Here is a 19,234-nt window from a genome sequence, read left to right as displayed (position 1 = left end):
ACACATATACACACACTCACTTTGTTTGCCACTTTTTACTTTTGTATGAATTGGTTTTAATAAAATATTTTTATGTAGTTCATTATCATGTATTCATTATCTTTAACTGGTTAAATGTTTGAAGTTTGCATGTTTCAGTAATGATTAACATGGTTAAATAGTCGTAAATCTCAGCTTGATTTTGCTTTCGGTATATTTGCCATTTTTATACATATTCTGTTTTTCCACGGAAGAAAGCAATAATTAATCAACACACAATTACTGTAAATAAATGGACACTACCTGTTGTAAAACGGAAATTGCTCTCCGTAAATATAAATGGTGAGAAGTGCTCAGTCTGATATAACTTCTGAGTGATAGGAAGCATGCGCACCACCACCAATCAGGCTACACCACTACACACACACACACACACACACACCCGTTGTTACTATGGCAACTAGATTGGCCACATCAACTAATGACTGCTGTCTGAACACAGATAAATCCGATTTGGTCACTTGTAACATGCTGTTTGGACAGTCAATATTCCAAAACGGATTTGAAAAACAAAACTGATTTGAGCATTAAGGCCTGCAGTGTGAACATCCTTTAGTTTTGCATTTTGTTGTTTAAAGGTACACTATGCTGAAATCTACACCATTTCCTGGTTGCTAAAATTCTAAATAGTTTGCCTAATTTCAGTTTATGTGACAAAACAAGCAAGTATAGTGTAGAGAATCATTGTACCACCATTGGGGCGGCGCACAATTGGCCAAGCGTCGTCCAGGGTAGGGGAGGGAATGGCCGGCAGGGATGTAGCTCAGTTGGTAGAGCATGGCGTTTGCAACGCCAGGGTTGTGGGTTCGTTTCCCACGGGGGGCCAGTATGAAAAAAATAATGTATGCACTCACTAACTGTAAGTCGCTCTGGATAAGCGCGTCTGCTAAATGACTAAAATGTAAATGTAAACTGCTGTGAAATGTATTTTCCATACACTCACTAACTGTAAGTCGCTCTGGATAAGAGCATCTGCTAAATGACTAAAATGTAAATGTAAACTGCTGTGAAATGTATTTTCCATAACCAAAAAGGTTGAATTTTCAGCTGTTTGAAGCTTGTGTACAAAACCGAAAGTAAAAGACGCAAAACCGAAAGTTTAAAACGGGAAGCATAGAAATAGCGCACATAGAACAGATCTACCGGTTCTTAGACTTGTTTTCAATGGGAATGACAGATCTATAACTCACATTTCTATGTGAATTTGGTCAGGTCTCCCAAAAAGTTACATATTGCAGCTTTAAAGAAATTCAACCTGATGCGACAGGATACTGTATCGCTATGATACCTATAAGACTATGGCTGGGACGGTGGTCTAGATGTACCCATCTTGATCAGCCTCTGGCTCCGTATCTTTCTGCCCGTCCTTATCCGTCTGCAAAGCCTCACACAGCCAGTCTGTAATGTTGGAGTGCGGAAGGGTGAGAAAGTGTAAACTGGTCTATCTGCACAACTCAACCTGGTTTGTCTTTAAAGAGTTTCTCCTGTACTTTTGTATACTTTTTACCCAGTAATTCTGAAAGTAGCACCCACAAGCCAAAAGTGGTCCCCGAAAATGTAGTACTACTTCACGTATGCGCAGATATGTGCACCACATCATTGCTCTCACCCTCGCTCCGCTGTGTGTGCATCTTGCTAGCTGTCACTCAAATGGTGAGGGGCTAAAGCTCATTGGCTAGATCTCCAATTGCTAGGGGGCTGGCCCCACGTGGGGGAAAATGGTGCAGCACAGCTTCCAGAAAAACAGTCGCTTTCAAACTAGGGATTTTGTGGATAATTGAGGTAAGACAGTAATTCTGCATGTATGAACAACCCATTGACACATCCAGCCCAAAGCGGGAGGTAAAAAAAGTAATACTTAGTGGTCGCCAAAGACATGTCTTTAATAACTATAATAATAATAGCTCTGGGTGACCCATCACCTCCACACTGGAACACATGATCTCAGTGGTATATATATACACATGAGAGAACCACATATGTGCTGTAGTGTACCGTGGACATTCACACATACAGCAATGCACACAGACAAACAACAATCCCTGAATCCAAATTTTACACACAAACACCCATACTCTCACAAACAGTTTCAAGCTCAGACACATGCGTTCAATAGGTGATGTCAGCCGCTCTGAAACCTAGAAGTAGTTGTTTCCCTAGCTCTGAAAGGGCCAGCACTTTTGTGGAGCATTAGATAACGATGCTTAGTGGGTAATTGTTCTGAATGTGTTCAGAGTGTCTCTGGTTCCAGCGCAAGTTGGGGGAAGGAGACGGACAGAAGCAATACAGAAACACACCCATTCACAGAAAATCTGAGATAATATCTATCATTTATCAGTGGGTCCCAATGCAGGCAGAACAAACAAGATATTTCTGAGCTGGCACTTACGACAGCGACCATATTTACTTTCCAACCTATGATGATAGAAAGGTAGCTATGATTGGACGGGTGCCCAGACATCACTGATGCTACATGAGTCACAGAGAGGGCAGTACAGGCTTACTTTTGCAAGTATTAATTGAGGACCAAGGTGAGGAGGATCACAATCTTGTTGGCCGTCAGGTCCTCTGCAGCACCCTCACGGACACAGTGTTGTGGTAGAGCTTGAAGAACCTGTCAAGGTGTTGTGGTAGAGCTTGAAGAACCTGTCAAGGTGTTGTAATGTGGGGAGTGGAAGCACTGCACCAGCGTCACCAGCCACATCTTGCCAGACTTGCGTGTCACCGACTGGGTGCACTCGATCGCATGCTCACTGTGGCGTCCAGCCTTGCCGATGGCGCACTGCAGCACTATCCACAGCTGCTTGGCTAGGTTGTCCTACAGGCCCTGCACCTTGCCAAAGTAGTTTGGAATGAGGATCATGTTGTGTGTGTTCTTGCTGCCCATGTGGTGGCCCTCCAGCAGCTCGGCTTGCTCCATCATTAACTGAGTGTATGCCACTATATCAGGCACTGCACAGGAAGGGAGGAGGAATATCAATACACAAATACATTGGAACTGTACAGTGTCACATCAAATGCAATGCAAGCTAACAATAATAGTTCCCAAACAAGCGGCATCTTATGGTGCAGGTGAGCATGCCTGAAGAGATACTCTTCAGGTTCTCCATGGCTCAAGCAAGCTGACTGTGTGGTATCCCAGCATATTTGACATCAGGTTCTCAATGGTGTTGATCAATCAATAAATCTAATTTGATTTATAAAGCCCTTTTTACATCAGCAGATGTCACAAAGTGCTATACAGAAACCCAGCCTAAAACCCCAAACAGCAAGCAATGCAGATGTAGAAGCACGGTGGCTAGGAAAAACTCCCTAGAAAGGCAGGAACCTAGGAAGAAACCTAGAGAGGAACCAGGCTCTGAGGGGTGGCCAGTCCCCTTCTGGCTGTGCCGGGTGGAGATTATAACAGTACATGGCCATTAAGGCCAGATTTTTCTCCAAGATGTTCAAACGTTCATAGATGACCAGCAGGGTCAAATAATAATCACAGTGGTTGTAGAGGTTGCAACAGGTCAGTACATCAGGAGTAAATGTCACATGGCCTTTCATAGCAGGGCATTTAGAGGTTGAAATCGATCAAATAAATCTCACGTAGCAAATAAACCATTCCATTTTATGTTGACCAAATTCGACAGTCTCATTTACCTCCATACAAAATCTCATCGCTTGGTGAGAGAAAGAAACGTAACAACGCCACCTGCTGGAGAAGACAGATGTTTGGCCCAGTTATCCCTCTTGCTTCCCCTCTTCGGTTATGTCTCAATCTTTTAACTGCGTCGCTCCTCTGCTTGTAAAAATGTTTTACATAATTTCACCAGAGTACAAATTTCAACATGACAGCAAGAGGAGCCTACAGCAACCTGAGAGAGAGCGAGACAATAACGTTTTATTTGATAACTGTGCCGACAGTATTCTCGACATTTCAATTTATATATATTTTTGACAATTGTCCCACTGTGTTTAGCTGATCTGTACAGTATGTGTGTTGGGGGTGTGTCCATCTGGAAAGAGAGCAGCCCAATGGTCTGGGTCAGACAGCAAGTGTGTCTGTAGCCAATAACAGTGAGGCTAAAGCCAATAATATGGGCCTTTCTGTCCTCTATGAATGAACTCCTCAATGTTACTGTATCTTAACCAAGAAGTCAGAAAAACATTCCCGTTCCACCAATAGCTTTAGGTTTTAACTTTTTCATAAGACTTAAGCTGCATCATGAGATGTGCAACACAAATAAAGTTGATATTTCAATAGTTATTTTTCAATATCTTTATTTTGATTTTATTTAATCGAATAGATTGGACAACCGATTGAACATCATAATCCGATTGAACATCATCATGATATATGATCTTGGACTGATGTACAATAGTAAAACTCAGGTTCTTCATTTTAAACACATGCCATAAAGAAATCTGAAATAAATACAACTAATAATGCCAAACGTTGCTATGTACAAATGTGTTGTTAGGCAAAGTTACAATGCTTAGTTACAAACCTGTATACATGGGGACATAGCAACAGGTCTATATAGAGCTCATGATGTGGTAAAGGTGAGTGACATCATAGACGATGGGAGTAAGCAAGTGCTCCAAATGATAGTTCTAGAATCTGGAAGAGGTGGGATAGTTTTAGGGCCAGTTTCCCGGACACAGATTAGGCCTAGTCCTGGATTCAAAATCATTCTCAATGGAGAATCTCCATTGAAAGTGTTTTTTTTAGTCCAGGACTAGGCTTAAGATGCACTATGCAGAAATCGCTCCGCCATTTCCTGGTTGCTAAAATTAAAATAGTTAGCCTAATTTCAGTTTATATGACAAAACAAGCAAGTATAGTGTAGAGAATCATTGTAGCATCTAAACCGCTGTGAAATATATTTTCCATAACCCAAACTATTGTATTTTCAGGTGTTTGAAGCTGGTGAACAAAACCAGTAGTAAAAGACCCAAAAACAAAACTATAAAAACGGGAAGCATAGAAAAATAACCTTCTTAGACTTTCAATGGAAATAACAGATCTATAACATTTCTATGTGAATTTGGTCAAATCACCCAAAAAGCTACATATTGCAGCTTTAATCTGTGTCTGGGAAACTGGCCTTAAGGCTTTTCATTTAAGGCTGTGATAGGAGGGAGCACTATTAACCCCAGATGAAGACAGGCAGACACAGACAGACAGACAGAATGGGGATGTAAAATAAATCAAAACAGTGAATATCAACAACAGAACCAGGAAGAGGCATGTCATTCTGAGATGAGGAGGTTCACACACTATTACAAACGTTTCATTGACAGGTCAGGAGCCAACGTGACAAAATGGTCACAATTAGTGCACCAATAGCAATTTATATAATCAGTCAAAAAATGAGCATTTATAGCCTGGTTAACACTAGACTGAGCGCTCCCCCCATGGTGAACACAGCATTCAGTCTGGTTTAACCAGGCTAGTATCTAGTCTAGAAAAAGGGATGAGCGTGACCCACTGTTAGATAGCTCCAGGGTGAGGTTTCCCCTAGGTACAGATCTAAGTTCAGCTTCCCCTCCCCAATCCTAACCTTAACCATTAGTGGGGTAAATGAAAAACTGACCCAGAGTCAGCATCTAAGGCAGTTAGATGCTTGGACTGCTGGGTTACTGTTGCTGGATATTCTGTTCTGCAGGTTATGGTAGACAGGATGTTAGCTGGATAAGACTCGACCACAGTACAGTTTATATATCAATGTGAATAAGTAACGCTTTTGTCTGACGCACTGCTGTGCTCAGGGTTGACTTCTTTGTTTCTATAAGCAACAGTTGTCTGATTCTAGTTATGCATCAGAATAGGGGAAGGGGATGCATGTAATATAACATGGTACCAACCACATGTAAATATAGCTCAGCTGGTAGAGCATGGCGCTTGTAACGCCAGGGTAGTGGGTTCGATCCCCGGGACCAGCCCAAACCCAGGACAATAGGGACGTGGGGGTGCATCTCAATACTATAAAGTCATTGTCTCTCCTTTCTCTCATCTGCACTGATGGGAAGGAAATTGAACAGGTGAAAGCTAATTTCTGGTAGAGATAGAGATCATCCATATTGCTTTCACCGGTCCTGTTCTCTCATTCTCTCCTATTCTAACTGGACTATTGAGATGAGGAGAGGATGCTACTAACTGGACTATTGAGATGCAGCCCGATAAGAGAACATGGTTCTGATCACAGCCTGAACACAGTAAACATTAATTCAGTCATTCTTCTGGATATGGGGGTTAAGGGTCATCAACTCCATCTGACCCCATAACATAAACACAAACAAACAGGAAATATAGCATCTTAAAGCACACATACAGTAATTATGAAATAATTTAACTTTGCAAAAAGTCCCTTTTCATTTTTAAATACAACATTCTAAATATAAATTATTTGTAATTGTGCAATTCATTCAGACAAGAAAATAAAGGTTAAGAGGAATGAAGCTGCGGTCCGTTGGGGACCTTGTCAGGTACAGTTGCTGTTATATAGCTGTTATAGAGTGAAACTGAGAAACTGATGGAGCCACTCCAGAGCATAGAGGTCACCAACACATGAGCAAAGACCAGCTCAGGCAGAGGCATGTGACTGTGTGTGTTAAATACAGACACACTCAGCATCCAACCCTACCCATAGGTGAGTGGGGCCTTTTCAATCATTCAGTCAAGTGTCTCTCCTACACACACTCAGAAATCAACTCTTAAAACACATACGCACTTTCGAACACACACACACACACACACACACACACACACAAACGGTTCTTCAAGTGTTCTCTCCTCTCATTGTTCTGTGGGGCGCACAGGAGCTTGGGCAGAGATTGGGGTGAGGGATGAGGGGTACCCTTGTTCTGTGGTGAGCTTGTCCAGAGGTTGGGGTGAGGTTGGGGGTGGTGCCACGCTAAACGGTGAGAGGCAGCATGCCAGGAGGGGAGACAGTCCGGGGCGACGCCAGGGCAGTCAGGGTGCTGTGGTCCAGTCCATTCACAGCCCTGTGGGCGACAACACCAACACCAGACATATGAACACCACAGACATGGAACACAGACACAGAGAAACCAAGAGGACAGAGGTTAGTTCATTCACAATATCAAATAGAAAGCTATTTGGGTATTCTCTACATACTCTGTTTAGACCAACTCTGGTTAAAAATGATATAGAGCTAGAGTCTATTCAGCCTCTCACTTCTTATACTGTCTCTGAGTGAGTCACACTAACACTGCAGACAGGAAGTCAAGCAGAGAGATCGATGGAACAGTGGGAATACTCCTGAGAGAGAGAACAACTCCGAGATAGATGGAACAGTGGGAATACTCCTGAGAGAGAGAGAGAGCAACTCCGAGAGATCGATGGAACAGTGGGAATACTCCTGAGAGAGAGAGAGCAACTCCGAGAGATCGATGGAACAGTGGGAATACTCCTGAGAGAGAGAGCAACTCCGAGAGATCGATGGAACAGTGGGAATACTCCTACGAGAGAGAACAACTCCGAGATAGATGGAACAGTGGGAATACTCCTGAGAGAGCAACTCCGAGAGATCGATGGAACAGTGGGAATACTCCTACGAGAGAGAACAACTCAGAGATAGACGGAACAGTGGGAATACTCCTGAGAGAGAGAGCAACTCCGAGAGATAGATGGAACAGTCGGAATACTCCTGAGAGAGAGCAACTCCGAGAGAGATGGAACAGTGGGAATACTCCTGAGAGAGAGAGCAACTCCGAGAGATAGATGGAACAGTGGGAATACTCCTGAGAGAGGGAACTCACGTTTTGTCGTAGTAGGTGGTGTGTAGTGAGTGGGAGAACTTGGTGGCGTTGCTGTTGATGAGGTTTCCTTTCCCAGTGATCATGTTGGTGGATGACGTGGAGTAGGTTTTCCTCACTGCCTGGTCCTTGGCAAAGTTCCTACATGCAGCTAGCTTGGACTCCAGCGCCTAACGACAGACAAACATGGCCTACATTAGACTAATCACAAGCTGAGGATTCTGTTGTAACCTTTAACCTTTAATTCAGGATATATTTCAAATATACTCTGCTGTCAAGTCAAGAGAAGAGATGGAAGCCAAACTGTCGGGTTCACTCAAGAAGAGTGTTAATGTTTTGTTGCCAACATTAGCTTCATAGAGGATGGATGCATAACAATGGCATTGGAAAACATTGCTACAAGAAACAAAGGTCTGATATTTACCCCCACTTTTCTAAGTAGGTCCCCAACGATATTAAGAGCAGAGATTCTTGCTGATGGGGTCAGAGGTGAGCTACCATGCCCACAGCCATTTGTTAACACTGTAGAGAGATAGAGAGAGAGAGAGGGGGGGGGAGAGACAGTATTTAGCATATGACAGAGACATAGAAACTGTTTCACATGGAGGTAAAGACCTGGGTTCAAAGAGACAGTATTTAGCATGACAGAGACATAGAAACTGTTTCACATGGAGGTAAAGACCTGGGTTCAAAGAGACAGTATTTAGCATGACAGAGACATAGAAACTGTTTCACATGGAGGTACAGCTCCAAAAGTTAAGGAACTAAAAAACAGACCTGGGTTCAAATAGTATTTATATACTTTCAAAACACTTTGAGCATTTAATTGAGACTGCCTGGAGTGACTTTTGAGACTCTTCCATTGGTTCCATTGCACCCGGCAAGCTCAATAAAGCTTGCCGGGTGCAGGTAGCTTAGTGGTTAAGAGCGTTGTGCCAGTAACCGAAAAGTTGCTGGTTCTAATTCCCGAGCCGACTAGGTGAAAAATCTGTCGATGTGCCCTTGAGCAAGGCACTTAACCCTAATTGCTCCTGTAAGTCGCTCTGGATAAGAGCGTCTGCTAAATGCCTAACATGTAAATGTAAAGCACATGTAAAGTATTTGAAAGAAAACTAATACTATTTCCACCCAGGTCTGTTAGAAGACATGGCTGTTGACCTACCTGATGATTTAGGGTTGAGGAAGGGGTGTTCCATTCCCTTCCCTACAGGGGTGGCAGGCAGGGACAGGGAGGCCTGGACAGCAGAGTCCAACTTGTCGATGTCCAGGGTAGGAGAGCTGGGGGCTGACAACCTGTCTGTAGTCCTCTCCCTCACTGCCATCTCCTGTCTCAGGTCTGGGGGGGGACAGATAGACAGAAATGAGATACAAGCACCAATACTGACATGATTACAGACATGACATTCTGTCTGGAGTCCTCTGTCTCAGGGCTGGGGCATCAGACACACCAATACAGACAGGATTCAACCAAATGGATAGGGCAGTGTTTCCCAACCCTCTCCTCAAGTACCAGCCAGCAGTTCCACTTATTTCATATATATCAGTACATCGGATTCAACTAATCATCAAGCCCTTGATTAGTAGGGGACAGGGAGTTAGGGGAAGGTAGGGTACAGTTAGGGGTTGTCCCCGTCCGTACCTCTGGCTTCATCCTTCAGTCTCTGAACTGACTCCAGTAGGTTCTCCTTCTCGTCCAGTTCACCCTCCAGGAAGGCATTCCTCTCTATGGCCTGGTTCAGACGACCCTCAAAGTCCTCCAGAGATACAATGGTCGCCCTGAGGGAGGGAGGAGAGGGGGAGGGAGGAGAGGAGAGGAGGAGGAGAGGAGAGGAGGAGAGGGGTTGGGGTGGACAACTGTTAGTAGCAGAAGCAGCTAAAAAAGTACAGTATCTGTGTGGGTTGGATAACTGGGTTAACACTAAGTGGAGACACTCTCTGAATACTGAGACACAGCTACCAGTCAACATGCTTTCATTTAGTTAACAACACAAAGTTAAATCCACTTAGCCTACAACCTAGGCTTGAAGTCAAGTAAAACATTTGAATGGCTGCGTTAGTAAGGTTAGTTTAGTTCTACTATGGTATATAGTGACCTCTTGGCTCTCTCCAGGTCATCGTTGGCCTGCTCCAGTTCTCTGACGTATTTATGAAGGTGCTCCTTGATTCCTCTGGTCTGTCCCAGGTCATCCTCTAACATGGAGACCTGCTTATAACTCTGAGCATACTGCTGCTCCAATTTCTCCTACGGGGGGAGAGAGAGGGGGAGAGAGAATGAGTGCGTGTGGAGATGGTTGCATTAAAGACTGAGGTGACAGGAAGGGAGAGCGTTGACATGCCAACTTTCTTAATGCTAACACAAACAGACTGCTAGTTAACATTCTTTCTCATAGTGTTCATAGATTCTAGAACTCCAACTCCTTTGTTCTCTGGCGAGGGGTGAAGTATGGCTCATAGGTGTCAGAATCAGGCCAGCCTGAGGTCTGGGTCAAGGGTCAACAGCACAGCTGGCCTAGCTACATGCCTCAGCTCAAGACAGGCCCATCATTCAGGAGAACAAGCTACAGCCCCCTCACATGAATCCCACAGTCCTCCCAGGCCCATTCATAGAACTTTAGCTCTAGGACATTAGCTTCTCTACAGTCGTGGTCAAAAGTTTTGAGAATGACACAAGTATTAGTCTTCGCAAAGTTCGCTGCTTCAGTGTTATGCGATATTTTTTGTCAGATGTTACTATGGTATATACTGAAGTATAATTACAAGCATTCCATAAGTGTCAAAGGCTTTTATTGACAATTACATTAAGTTTATGCAAAGAGTAAATATTTGCAGTGTTGACCCTTCTTTTTCAAGACCTCTGCAATCCGCCCTGGCATGCTGTCAATTAACTTCTGGGCCACATCCATCAAAACTGAGGCAGCAGACTGTGAAAATTAGTATTTGTGTCATTCTCAAAACTTTTGCCCATGACTGTAGTCTACAGCCCCCTCGCATGAATCCCAGTCCTCCCAGGCCCATTCATAGAACTTTAGCTCTAGGACATTAGCTTCTCTAGTCTACTGCACATTCACATGTTGCTGCCATATGTAGTCTAACACAACGGCTGTCTGTCTACCACACATGAATATGGTTATCCCACGGACAGAAGAAAATGGTCATGAAAGACAGCACCTCGTCATAAAGAAGCATGTGTTCTATTATCTCAGTGATATACATCCTGGTTAGCATCATGTTCCATTATCTCAGTGATATACATCCTGGTTAGCATCATGTTCCATTATCTCAGTGATATACATCCTGGTTAGCATCATGTTCCATTATCTCAGTGATATACATCCTGGTTAGCATCATGTTCTATTAACTCAGTGATATACATCCTGGTTAGCATCATGTTAACCATAGCTCTGTGTTCTTTTATCTCAGCGATATACATCCTGGTCAGTGATATACCTGGCTAGCACTAGTGATATAAGCAGTGATATACCTGGCTAGCACTAGTGATATAAGCAGTGATATACCTGGCTAGCATTAGTGATATAAGCAGTGATATACCTGGCTAGCACTAGTGATATAAGCAGTGATATATACCTGGCTAGCACTAGTGATATAAGCAGTAATATACCTGGCTAGCACTAGTGATATAAGCAGTGATATACCTGGCTAGCACTAGTGATATAAGCAGTAATATACCTGGCTAGCACTAGTGATATAAGCAGTGATATACCTGGCTAGCACTAGTGATATAAGCAGCGATATACCTGGCTAGCACTAGTGATATAAGCAGTGATATACCTGGCTAGCACTAGTGATATAAGCAGTGATATACCTGGCTAGCACTAGTGATATAAGCAGTGATATACCTGGCTAGCACTAGTGATATAAGCAGTGATATACCTGGCTAGCACTAGTGATATAAGCAGTAATATACCTGGCTAGCACTAGTGATATAAGCAGTAATATACCTGGCTAGCACTAGTGATATAAGCAGTGATATACCTGGCTAGCACTAGTGATATAAGCAGTAATATACCTGGCTAGCACTAGTGATATAAGCAGTAATATACCTGGCTAGCACTAGTGATATAAGCAGTGATATACCTGGCTAGCACTAGTGATATAAGCAGTAATATACCTGGCTAGCACTAGTGATATAAGCAGTAATATACCTGGCTAGCACTAGTGATATAAGCAGTAATATACCTGGCTAGCACTAGTGATATAAGCAGTGATATACCTGGCTAGCACTAGTGATATAAGCAGTAATATACCTGGCTAGCACTAGTGATATAAGCAGTAATATACCTGGCTAGCACTAGTGATATAAGCAGTAATATACCTGGCTAGCACTAGTGATATAAGCAGTGATATACCTGGCTAGCACTAGTGATATAAGCAGTAATATACCTGGCTAGCACTAGTGATATAAGTAGTAATATACCTGGCTAGCACTAGTGATATAAGCAGTAATATACCTGGCTAGCACTAGTGATATAAGCAGTAATATACCTGGCTAGCACTAGTGATATAAGCAGTGATATACCTGGCTAGCACTAGTGATATAAGCAGTAATATACCTGGCTAGCACTAGTGATATAAGCAGTAATATACCTGGCTAGCACTAGTGATATAAGCAGTGATATACCTGGCTAGCACTAGTGATATAAGTAGTAATATACCTGGCTAGCACTAGTGATATAAGCAGTAATATACCTGGCTAGCACTAGTGATATAAGCAGTAATATACCTGGCTAGCACTAGTGATATAAGCAGTGATATACCTGGCTAGCACTAGTGATATAAGCAGTAATATACCTGGCTAGCACTAGTGATATAAGCAGTGATATACCTGGCTAGCACTAGTGATATAAGTAGTAATATACCTGGCTAGCACTAGTGATATAAGCAGTAATATACCTGGCTAGCACTAGTGATATAAGCAGTAATATACCTGGCTAGCACTAGTGATATAAGCAGTGATATACCTGGCTAGCACTAGTGATATAAGCAGTGATATACCTGGCTAGCACTAGTGATATAAGCAGTAATATACCTGGCTAGCACTAGTGATATAAGCAGTAATATACCTGGCTAGCACTAGTGATATAAGCAGTAATATACCTGGCTAGCACTAGTGATATAAGCAGTAATATACCTGGCTAGCACTAGTGATATAAGCAGTAATATACCTGGCTAGCACTAGTGATATAAGCAGTGATATACCTGGCTAGCACTAGTGATATAAGCAGTAATATACCTGGCTAGCACTAGTGATATAAGCAGTGATATACCTGGCTAGCACTAGTGATATAAGCAGTAATATACCTGGCTAGCACTAGTGATATAAGCAGTGATATACCTGGCTAGCACTAGTGATATAAGCAGTGATATACCTGGCTAGCACTAGTGATATAAGCAGTAATATACCTGGCTAGCACTAGTGATATAAGCAGTAATATACCTGGCTAGCACTAGTGATATAAGCAGTAATATACCTGGCTAGCACTAGTGATATAAGCAGTAATATACCTGGCTAGCACTAGTGATATAAGCAGTAATATACCTGGCTAGCACTAGTGATATAAGCAGTGATATACCTGGCTAGCACTAGTGATATAAGCAGTAATATACCTGGCTAGCACTAGTGATATAAGCAGTGATATACCTGGCTAGCACTAGTGATATAAGCAGTAATATACCTGGCTAGCACTAGTGATATAAGCAGTGATATACCTGGCTAGCACTAGTGATATAAGCAGTGATATACCTGGCTAGCACTAGTGATATAAGCAGTAATATACCTGGCTAGCACTAGTGATATAAGCAGTAATATACCTGGCTAGCACTAGTGATATAAGCAGTGATATACCTGGCTAGCACTAGTGATATAAGCAGTAATATACCTGGCTAGCACTAGTGATATAAGCAGTAATATACCTGGCTAGCACTAGTGATATAAGCAGTAATATACCTGGCTAGCACTAGTGATATAAGCAGTGATATACCTGGCTAGCACTAGTGATATAAGCAGTAATATACCTGGCTAGCACTAGTGATATAAGCAGTGATATACCTGGCTAGCACTAGTGATATAAGCAGTGATATACCTGGCTAGCATTAGCAGTGTGGGTTAAACATCCCTCTAGTTGTCATCCTATTACAGTGTACTGCTGAACGGCCTGGGGATTAGGCCAAGGCATGGAACTGCTGGACAGCCAACTATATATATATACAGTGGTGTGAAAAAGTGTTTGCCCCCTTCCTGATTTGTTATTTGTTTGCATGTTTGTCACACTTCAATGTTTCAGATCAAACAAATGTAAATATTAGTCAAAGATAACACAAGTAAACACAAAATGCAGTTTTGAAATGAAGGTTGTTATTATTAAGGGAAAACAAAATCCAAACCTACATGGCCCTGTGTGAAAAAGTGTTTGCCCCCCTGTTATAACACAACTCAACTGTGGTTTATCACACCTGAGTTCAATTCCTCTAGCCACACCCAGGCCTGATTACTGCCACACCTGTTCTCAATCAAGGAATCACTTAAATAGGACCTGCCTGACAAAGTGAAGTAGACCAAAAGATCCTCAAAAGCTAGACATCATGCCGAGATCCAAAGAAATTCAGGAACAAATGAGAAAGAAAGTAATTGAGATCCATCAGTCTGGAAAAGGTTATAAAGCCATTTCTAAAGCTTTGGGACTCCAGCGAACCACAGTGAGAGCCATTATCCACAAATGGCAAAAACATGGAACAGTGGTGAACCTTCCCAGGAGTGGCCGGCCGACCAAAATTACCCCAAGAGCGCAGCGACGACTCATCCAAGAGGTCACAAAAGACCCCACAACAACATCCAAAGAGCTGCAGCCCTCACTTGCCTCAGTTAAGGTCAGTGTTCATGACTCCACCATAAGAAAGAGACTGGGCAAAAATGGCCTGCATGGCAGAGTTCCAAGACGAAAACCACTGCTGAGCAAAAATAACATTAAGGCTCGTCTCATTTTTGCCAGAAAACATCTTGATGATCCCCAAGACCTTTGGGGAAAATACTCTGTGGACTGACGAGACAAAAGTTGAACTTTTTGGAAGGTGTGTGTCCCATTACATCTGGCGTAAAAGTAACACTGCATTTCAGAAAAACAACATCATACCAACAGTAAAACATGGTGGTGGTAGTGTGATGGTCTGGGCCTGTTTTGCTGCTTCAGGACCTGGAAGACTTGCTGTGATAAATGGAACCATGAATTCTGCTGTACCAAAAAATCCTGAAGGAGAATGTCCGGCTATCTGTTCGTGACCTCAAGCTGAAGAGAACTTGGGTTCTGCAGCAGGACAATGATCCAAAACACACCAGCAAGTCCACCTCTGAATGGCTGAAGAAAAACTAAATGAAGACTTTGGAGTGGCCTAGTCAAAGTCCTGACCTGAATCCTATTGAGATGCTGTGGCATGACCTTAAAAAGGCAGTTCATGCTCGAAAACCCTCCAATGTGGCTGAATTACAACAATTCTGCAAAGATGAGTGGGCCAAAATTCCTCCACAGCGCTGTAAAAGACTCATTGCAAGTTATCGCAAACGCTTGATTGCAGTTGTTGCTGCTAAGGGTGGCCCAACCAGTTATTAGGTTGTAGGGGGCAATCACTTTTTCACACAGGGCCATGTGGGTTTGGATTTTGTTTTCCCTTAATAATAATAACAACCTTAATTTCAAAACTGCATTTTGTGTTTACTTGTGTTATCTTTGACTAATATTTAAATTTGTTTGATGATCTGAAACATTTAAGTGTGACAAACATGCAAATAAATAAGAAATCAGGCAAACACTTTTTCACACCACTGTGTGTGTGTGTGTGTGTGTGTGTGTGTGTGTGTGTGTGTATGTATGTATGTACAGTGGGGAAAAAAAGTATTTAGTCAGCCACCAATTGTGCAAGTTCTCCCACTTAAAAAGATGAGAGAGGCCTGTAATTTTCATCATAGGTACATGTCAACTATGACAGACAAATTGAGGAAAAAAAATCCAGAAAATCACATTGTAGGATTTTTAATGAATTTATTTGCAAATGATGGTGGAAAATAAGTATTTTGTCACCTACAAACAAGCAAGATTTCTGGCTCTCACAGACCTGTAACTTCTTTTTTAAGAGGCTTCTCTGTCCTCCAATCGTTACCTGTATTAATGGCACCTGTTTGAACTTGTTATCAGTATAAAAGACACATGTCCACAACCTCAAACAGTCACACTCCAAACTCCACTATGGCCAAGACGAAAGAGCTGTCAAAGGACACCAGAAACTAAATTGTAGACCTGCACCAGGCTGGGAAGACTGAATCTGCAATAGGTAAGCAGCTTGGTTTGAAGAAATCAACTGTGGGAGCAATTATTAGGAAATGGAAGACATACAAGACCACTGATAATCTCCCTCGATCTGGGGCTCCACGCAAGATCTCACCCCGTGGGGTCAAAATGATCACAAGAACGGTGAGCAAAAATCCCAGAACCACACGGGGGGACCTAGTGAATGACCTGCAGAAAGCTGGGACCAAAGTAACAAAGCCTACCATCAGTAACACACTACGCCGCCAGGGACTCAAATCATGCAGTGCCAGACGTGTTCCCCTGCTTAAGCCAGTACATGTCCAAGCCCGTCTGAAGTTTGCTAGAGTGCATTTGGATGATCCAAAAGAGGATTGGGAGAATGTCATATGGTCAGATGAAACCAAAATATAACTTTTTGGTAAAAACCCAACTCGTCGTGTTTGGAGGGCAAAGAATGCTGAGTTGCATCCAAAGAACACCATACCTACTGTGAAGCATGGGGGTGGAAACATCATGCTTTGGGACTGTTTTTCTGCAAAGGGACCAGGACGACTGATCCGTGTAAAGGAAAGAATGAATGGGGCCATGTATCGTGAGATTTTGAGTGAAAACCTCCTTCCATCAGCAAGGGCATTGAAGATGAAATGTGGCTGGGTCTTTCAGCATGACAATGATCCCAAACACACCGCTCGGGCAACGAAGGAGTGGCTTCGTAAGAAGCATTTCAAGGTCCTGGAGTGGCCTAGCCAGTCTCCAGATCTCAACCCCATAGAAAATCATTGGAGGGAGTTGAAAGTCCATGTTGCCCAGCGACAAACCCAAAACATCACTGCTCTAGAGGAGATCTGCATGGAGGAATGGGCCATAATACCAGCAACAGTGTGTGAAAACCTTGTGAAGACTTACAGAAAACGTTTGACCTGTGTCATTGCCAACAAAGGGTATATAACAAAGTATTGAGAAACTTTCGTTATTGACCAAATACTTATTTTCCACCATAATTTGCAAATAAATTCATAAAAAATCCTACAATGTGATTTTCTGGATTTTTTTTCCTCATTTTGTCTGTCATAGTTGACGTGTACCTATGATGAAAATTACAGGCCTCTCTCATCTTTTTAAGTGGGAGAACTTGCAGAATTGATGGCTGACTAAATACATTTTTTCCCCACTGTATGTATGTATGTATGTATGTATGTGTGTATATATATATATATATATATATATATATATATATATATATATATATATATATATATATATATATATATATATATATATATATCTATATATATCTATATATATATATATATCACTCACTCATCCAGATGTGGTTGTTGAGCCCTGTTTCCAGTCCCTGGTGAATGGGTGACATTAACTGATATTCCGTTCCTGTAATCCAGTGTTTGCCAAACCAAATCCTCAGGAACAGTGTTTACCAAACCAAATCCACAGGAACAGTGTTTACCAAACCGAATCCACAGGAACAGTGTTTACCAAACCGAATCCACAGGAACAGTGTTTGCTGAACTGAATCCCCAACCGTTTCACATATTTGTTCAATTCCAACACCAAGAGGTACAACATTTACCTTGAGGTTGTCCAGCTCGCACTTCAGTGTTTGGTTCTAACCCCTCTGTGTGTGTGTGTGTGTGTGTGTGTGTGTCCGTTCTTGCGTATGTTACCTTGAGGTTGTCCAACTCGCTCTTCAGTCTTTGGTTCTCTGTGTGCAGGTCTCTGAGGCGGTGTTCAGCCTGTCCTAGCTGAGCCTCTAACTCTGCCTCCAGCTCTCTGCTCCCTTCCTGGAACTCCAGCAACTCCTCCTGGGCCTCATGGTAACTGGGAAACACATGGGAGAGAGAGGACTGTTACACACAGCCACACGGTCTCTCCTGCAACTCCACCAGCTCCTCATGGTAGCTGGAGGACACACGGGAGAGACTGTTGTTTTATGATCAATTGTGGTACTAATGTCTGGGAGTAACATCACCTGGACATTCAGACCTAGGCCTATCCTGTGTGGTCAGTGGAACATGTCTGAACCCACCTAGTCTCTTAACTCATAATATCCTGTCACCAGACCCCTTGACCTCTCACCCGTCTCAGAACACATGGAACAGCAGCAGGCCTTTAGGAGCCTTCTGTATCCTCTAATGACAAACATCTGCTGAGGTCATAAAACTATCAGACCTGCTGAGGTCATAAAGCTTTATCAGACATGAGGTACTGTCTCTGTCAAAAAGCTCTATCAGACCTGCTGAGGTCATAAAGCTTTATCAGACATGAGGTACTGTCTCTGTCTTAAAACTATATCAGACCTCAGTCCAGTCTGTATTCAGTCTATATTCAGACTCACTGGACTGTGTCCAGACTTGCTGACCCACACTATGTGCTAGATACAACCTAGTAATACAGTCCAGTAATATCTACAGATAGGCCTAGCTGAAAGGTCTGGACTCCTGGATTGTAGCATAGCACTTTCTCTTGTCCCATGTGGCTGTTTATCAGTCTATTAACTGTTTGGCCATAGACGTAAAGCAACTAGAACTTACTGTCTGACCATAGACATAAAACAGAACTTACTGTCTGTCTGGTCATAGCTGTAATGGAACTAGAATGGTCCTGCATGGCCCCTGACTCATCCGTCATGACAAAGGCCAATGCCATGCTAGAGCTGAATGAATGCAGACTTTCCATGCCATTCATTCAGTCAGGTGGCTCCATTGAATTGAATTAGAAGGGTTGGTTCATGTGCATGAGCATAGGGCATGGTATACTAATTTGACAGCCAGATATGTTAGCCTGGTCCAAGATCTGTTAGTGCTATAAAATAATTTAATAACATACTCCATTTAGCAGACCCTGAGTGCATATACAGCGCCTTGCAAAAGTATTCATCCCCCTTGGCGCTTTTCCTATTTTGTTGCATTACAACCTGTAATTTAAATGGATTTTAAATTTGGATTTCATGTAATGGACATACACAAAATAGTCAAAATTGGTGAAGTGAAATTAAAAAGATTCCTTGTTAAAAAAAATACACAATGTCTTTTTACAGAAAAGTGGTGCATGGATATGTATTCACCCCCTTTGCTATGAAGACCCTAAAT

The 19,234-nt window shown here is 42.5% G+C and overlaps 1 protein-coding gene across 1 annotated transcript in view; it reads right to left on the bottom strand.

The window, feature by feature from the left end:
* Positions 1 to 6,849: 6,849 nt before the first annotated feature.
* The window catches only part of LOC311104401 (nuclear distribution protein nudE-like 1-B), a 30,122-nt gene continuing 17,737 nt past the window's right edge, over positions 6,850 to 19,234 (bottom strand). Inside the window, exons 3-9 of the mRNA XM_084146219.1 lie at positions 17,810 to 17,963; positions 9,900 to 10,048; positions 9,446 to 9,582; positions 8,969 to 9,142; positions 8,231 to 8,328; positions 7,810 to 7,976; positions 6,850 to 7,032 (exon numbers count right to left, since the gene is read on the bottom strand). Coding sequence (XP_084002345.1) covers positions 6,942 to 7,032; positions 7,810 to 7,976; positions 8,231 to 8,328; positions 8,969 to 9,142; positions 9,446 to 9,582; positions 9,900 to 10,048; positions 17,810 to 17,963 — 970 coding nt within the window. The 3' untranslated portion in view covers positions 6,850 to 6,941. The remainder of the gene's footprint in view (positions 7,033 to 7,809; positions 7,977 to 8,230; positions 8,329 to 8,968; positions 9,143 to 9,445; positions 9,583 to 9,899; positions 10,049 to 17,809; positions 17,964 to 19,234) is intronic.

The sequence above is a fragment of the Coregonus lavaretus genome (assembly GCF_964263955.1).
Source record: "Coregonus lavaretus genome assembly, chromosome: 28".
Lineage (NCBI taxonomy): Eukaryota > Metazoa > Chordata > Actinopteri > Salmoniformes > Salmonidae > Coregonus > Coregonus lavaretus.
The sequence above is the reverse complement of the archived record's forward strand: the minus strand, read 5'-3'. Positions and strand labels throughout refer to the sequence as shown.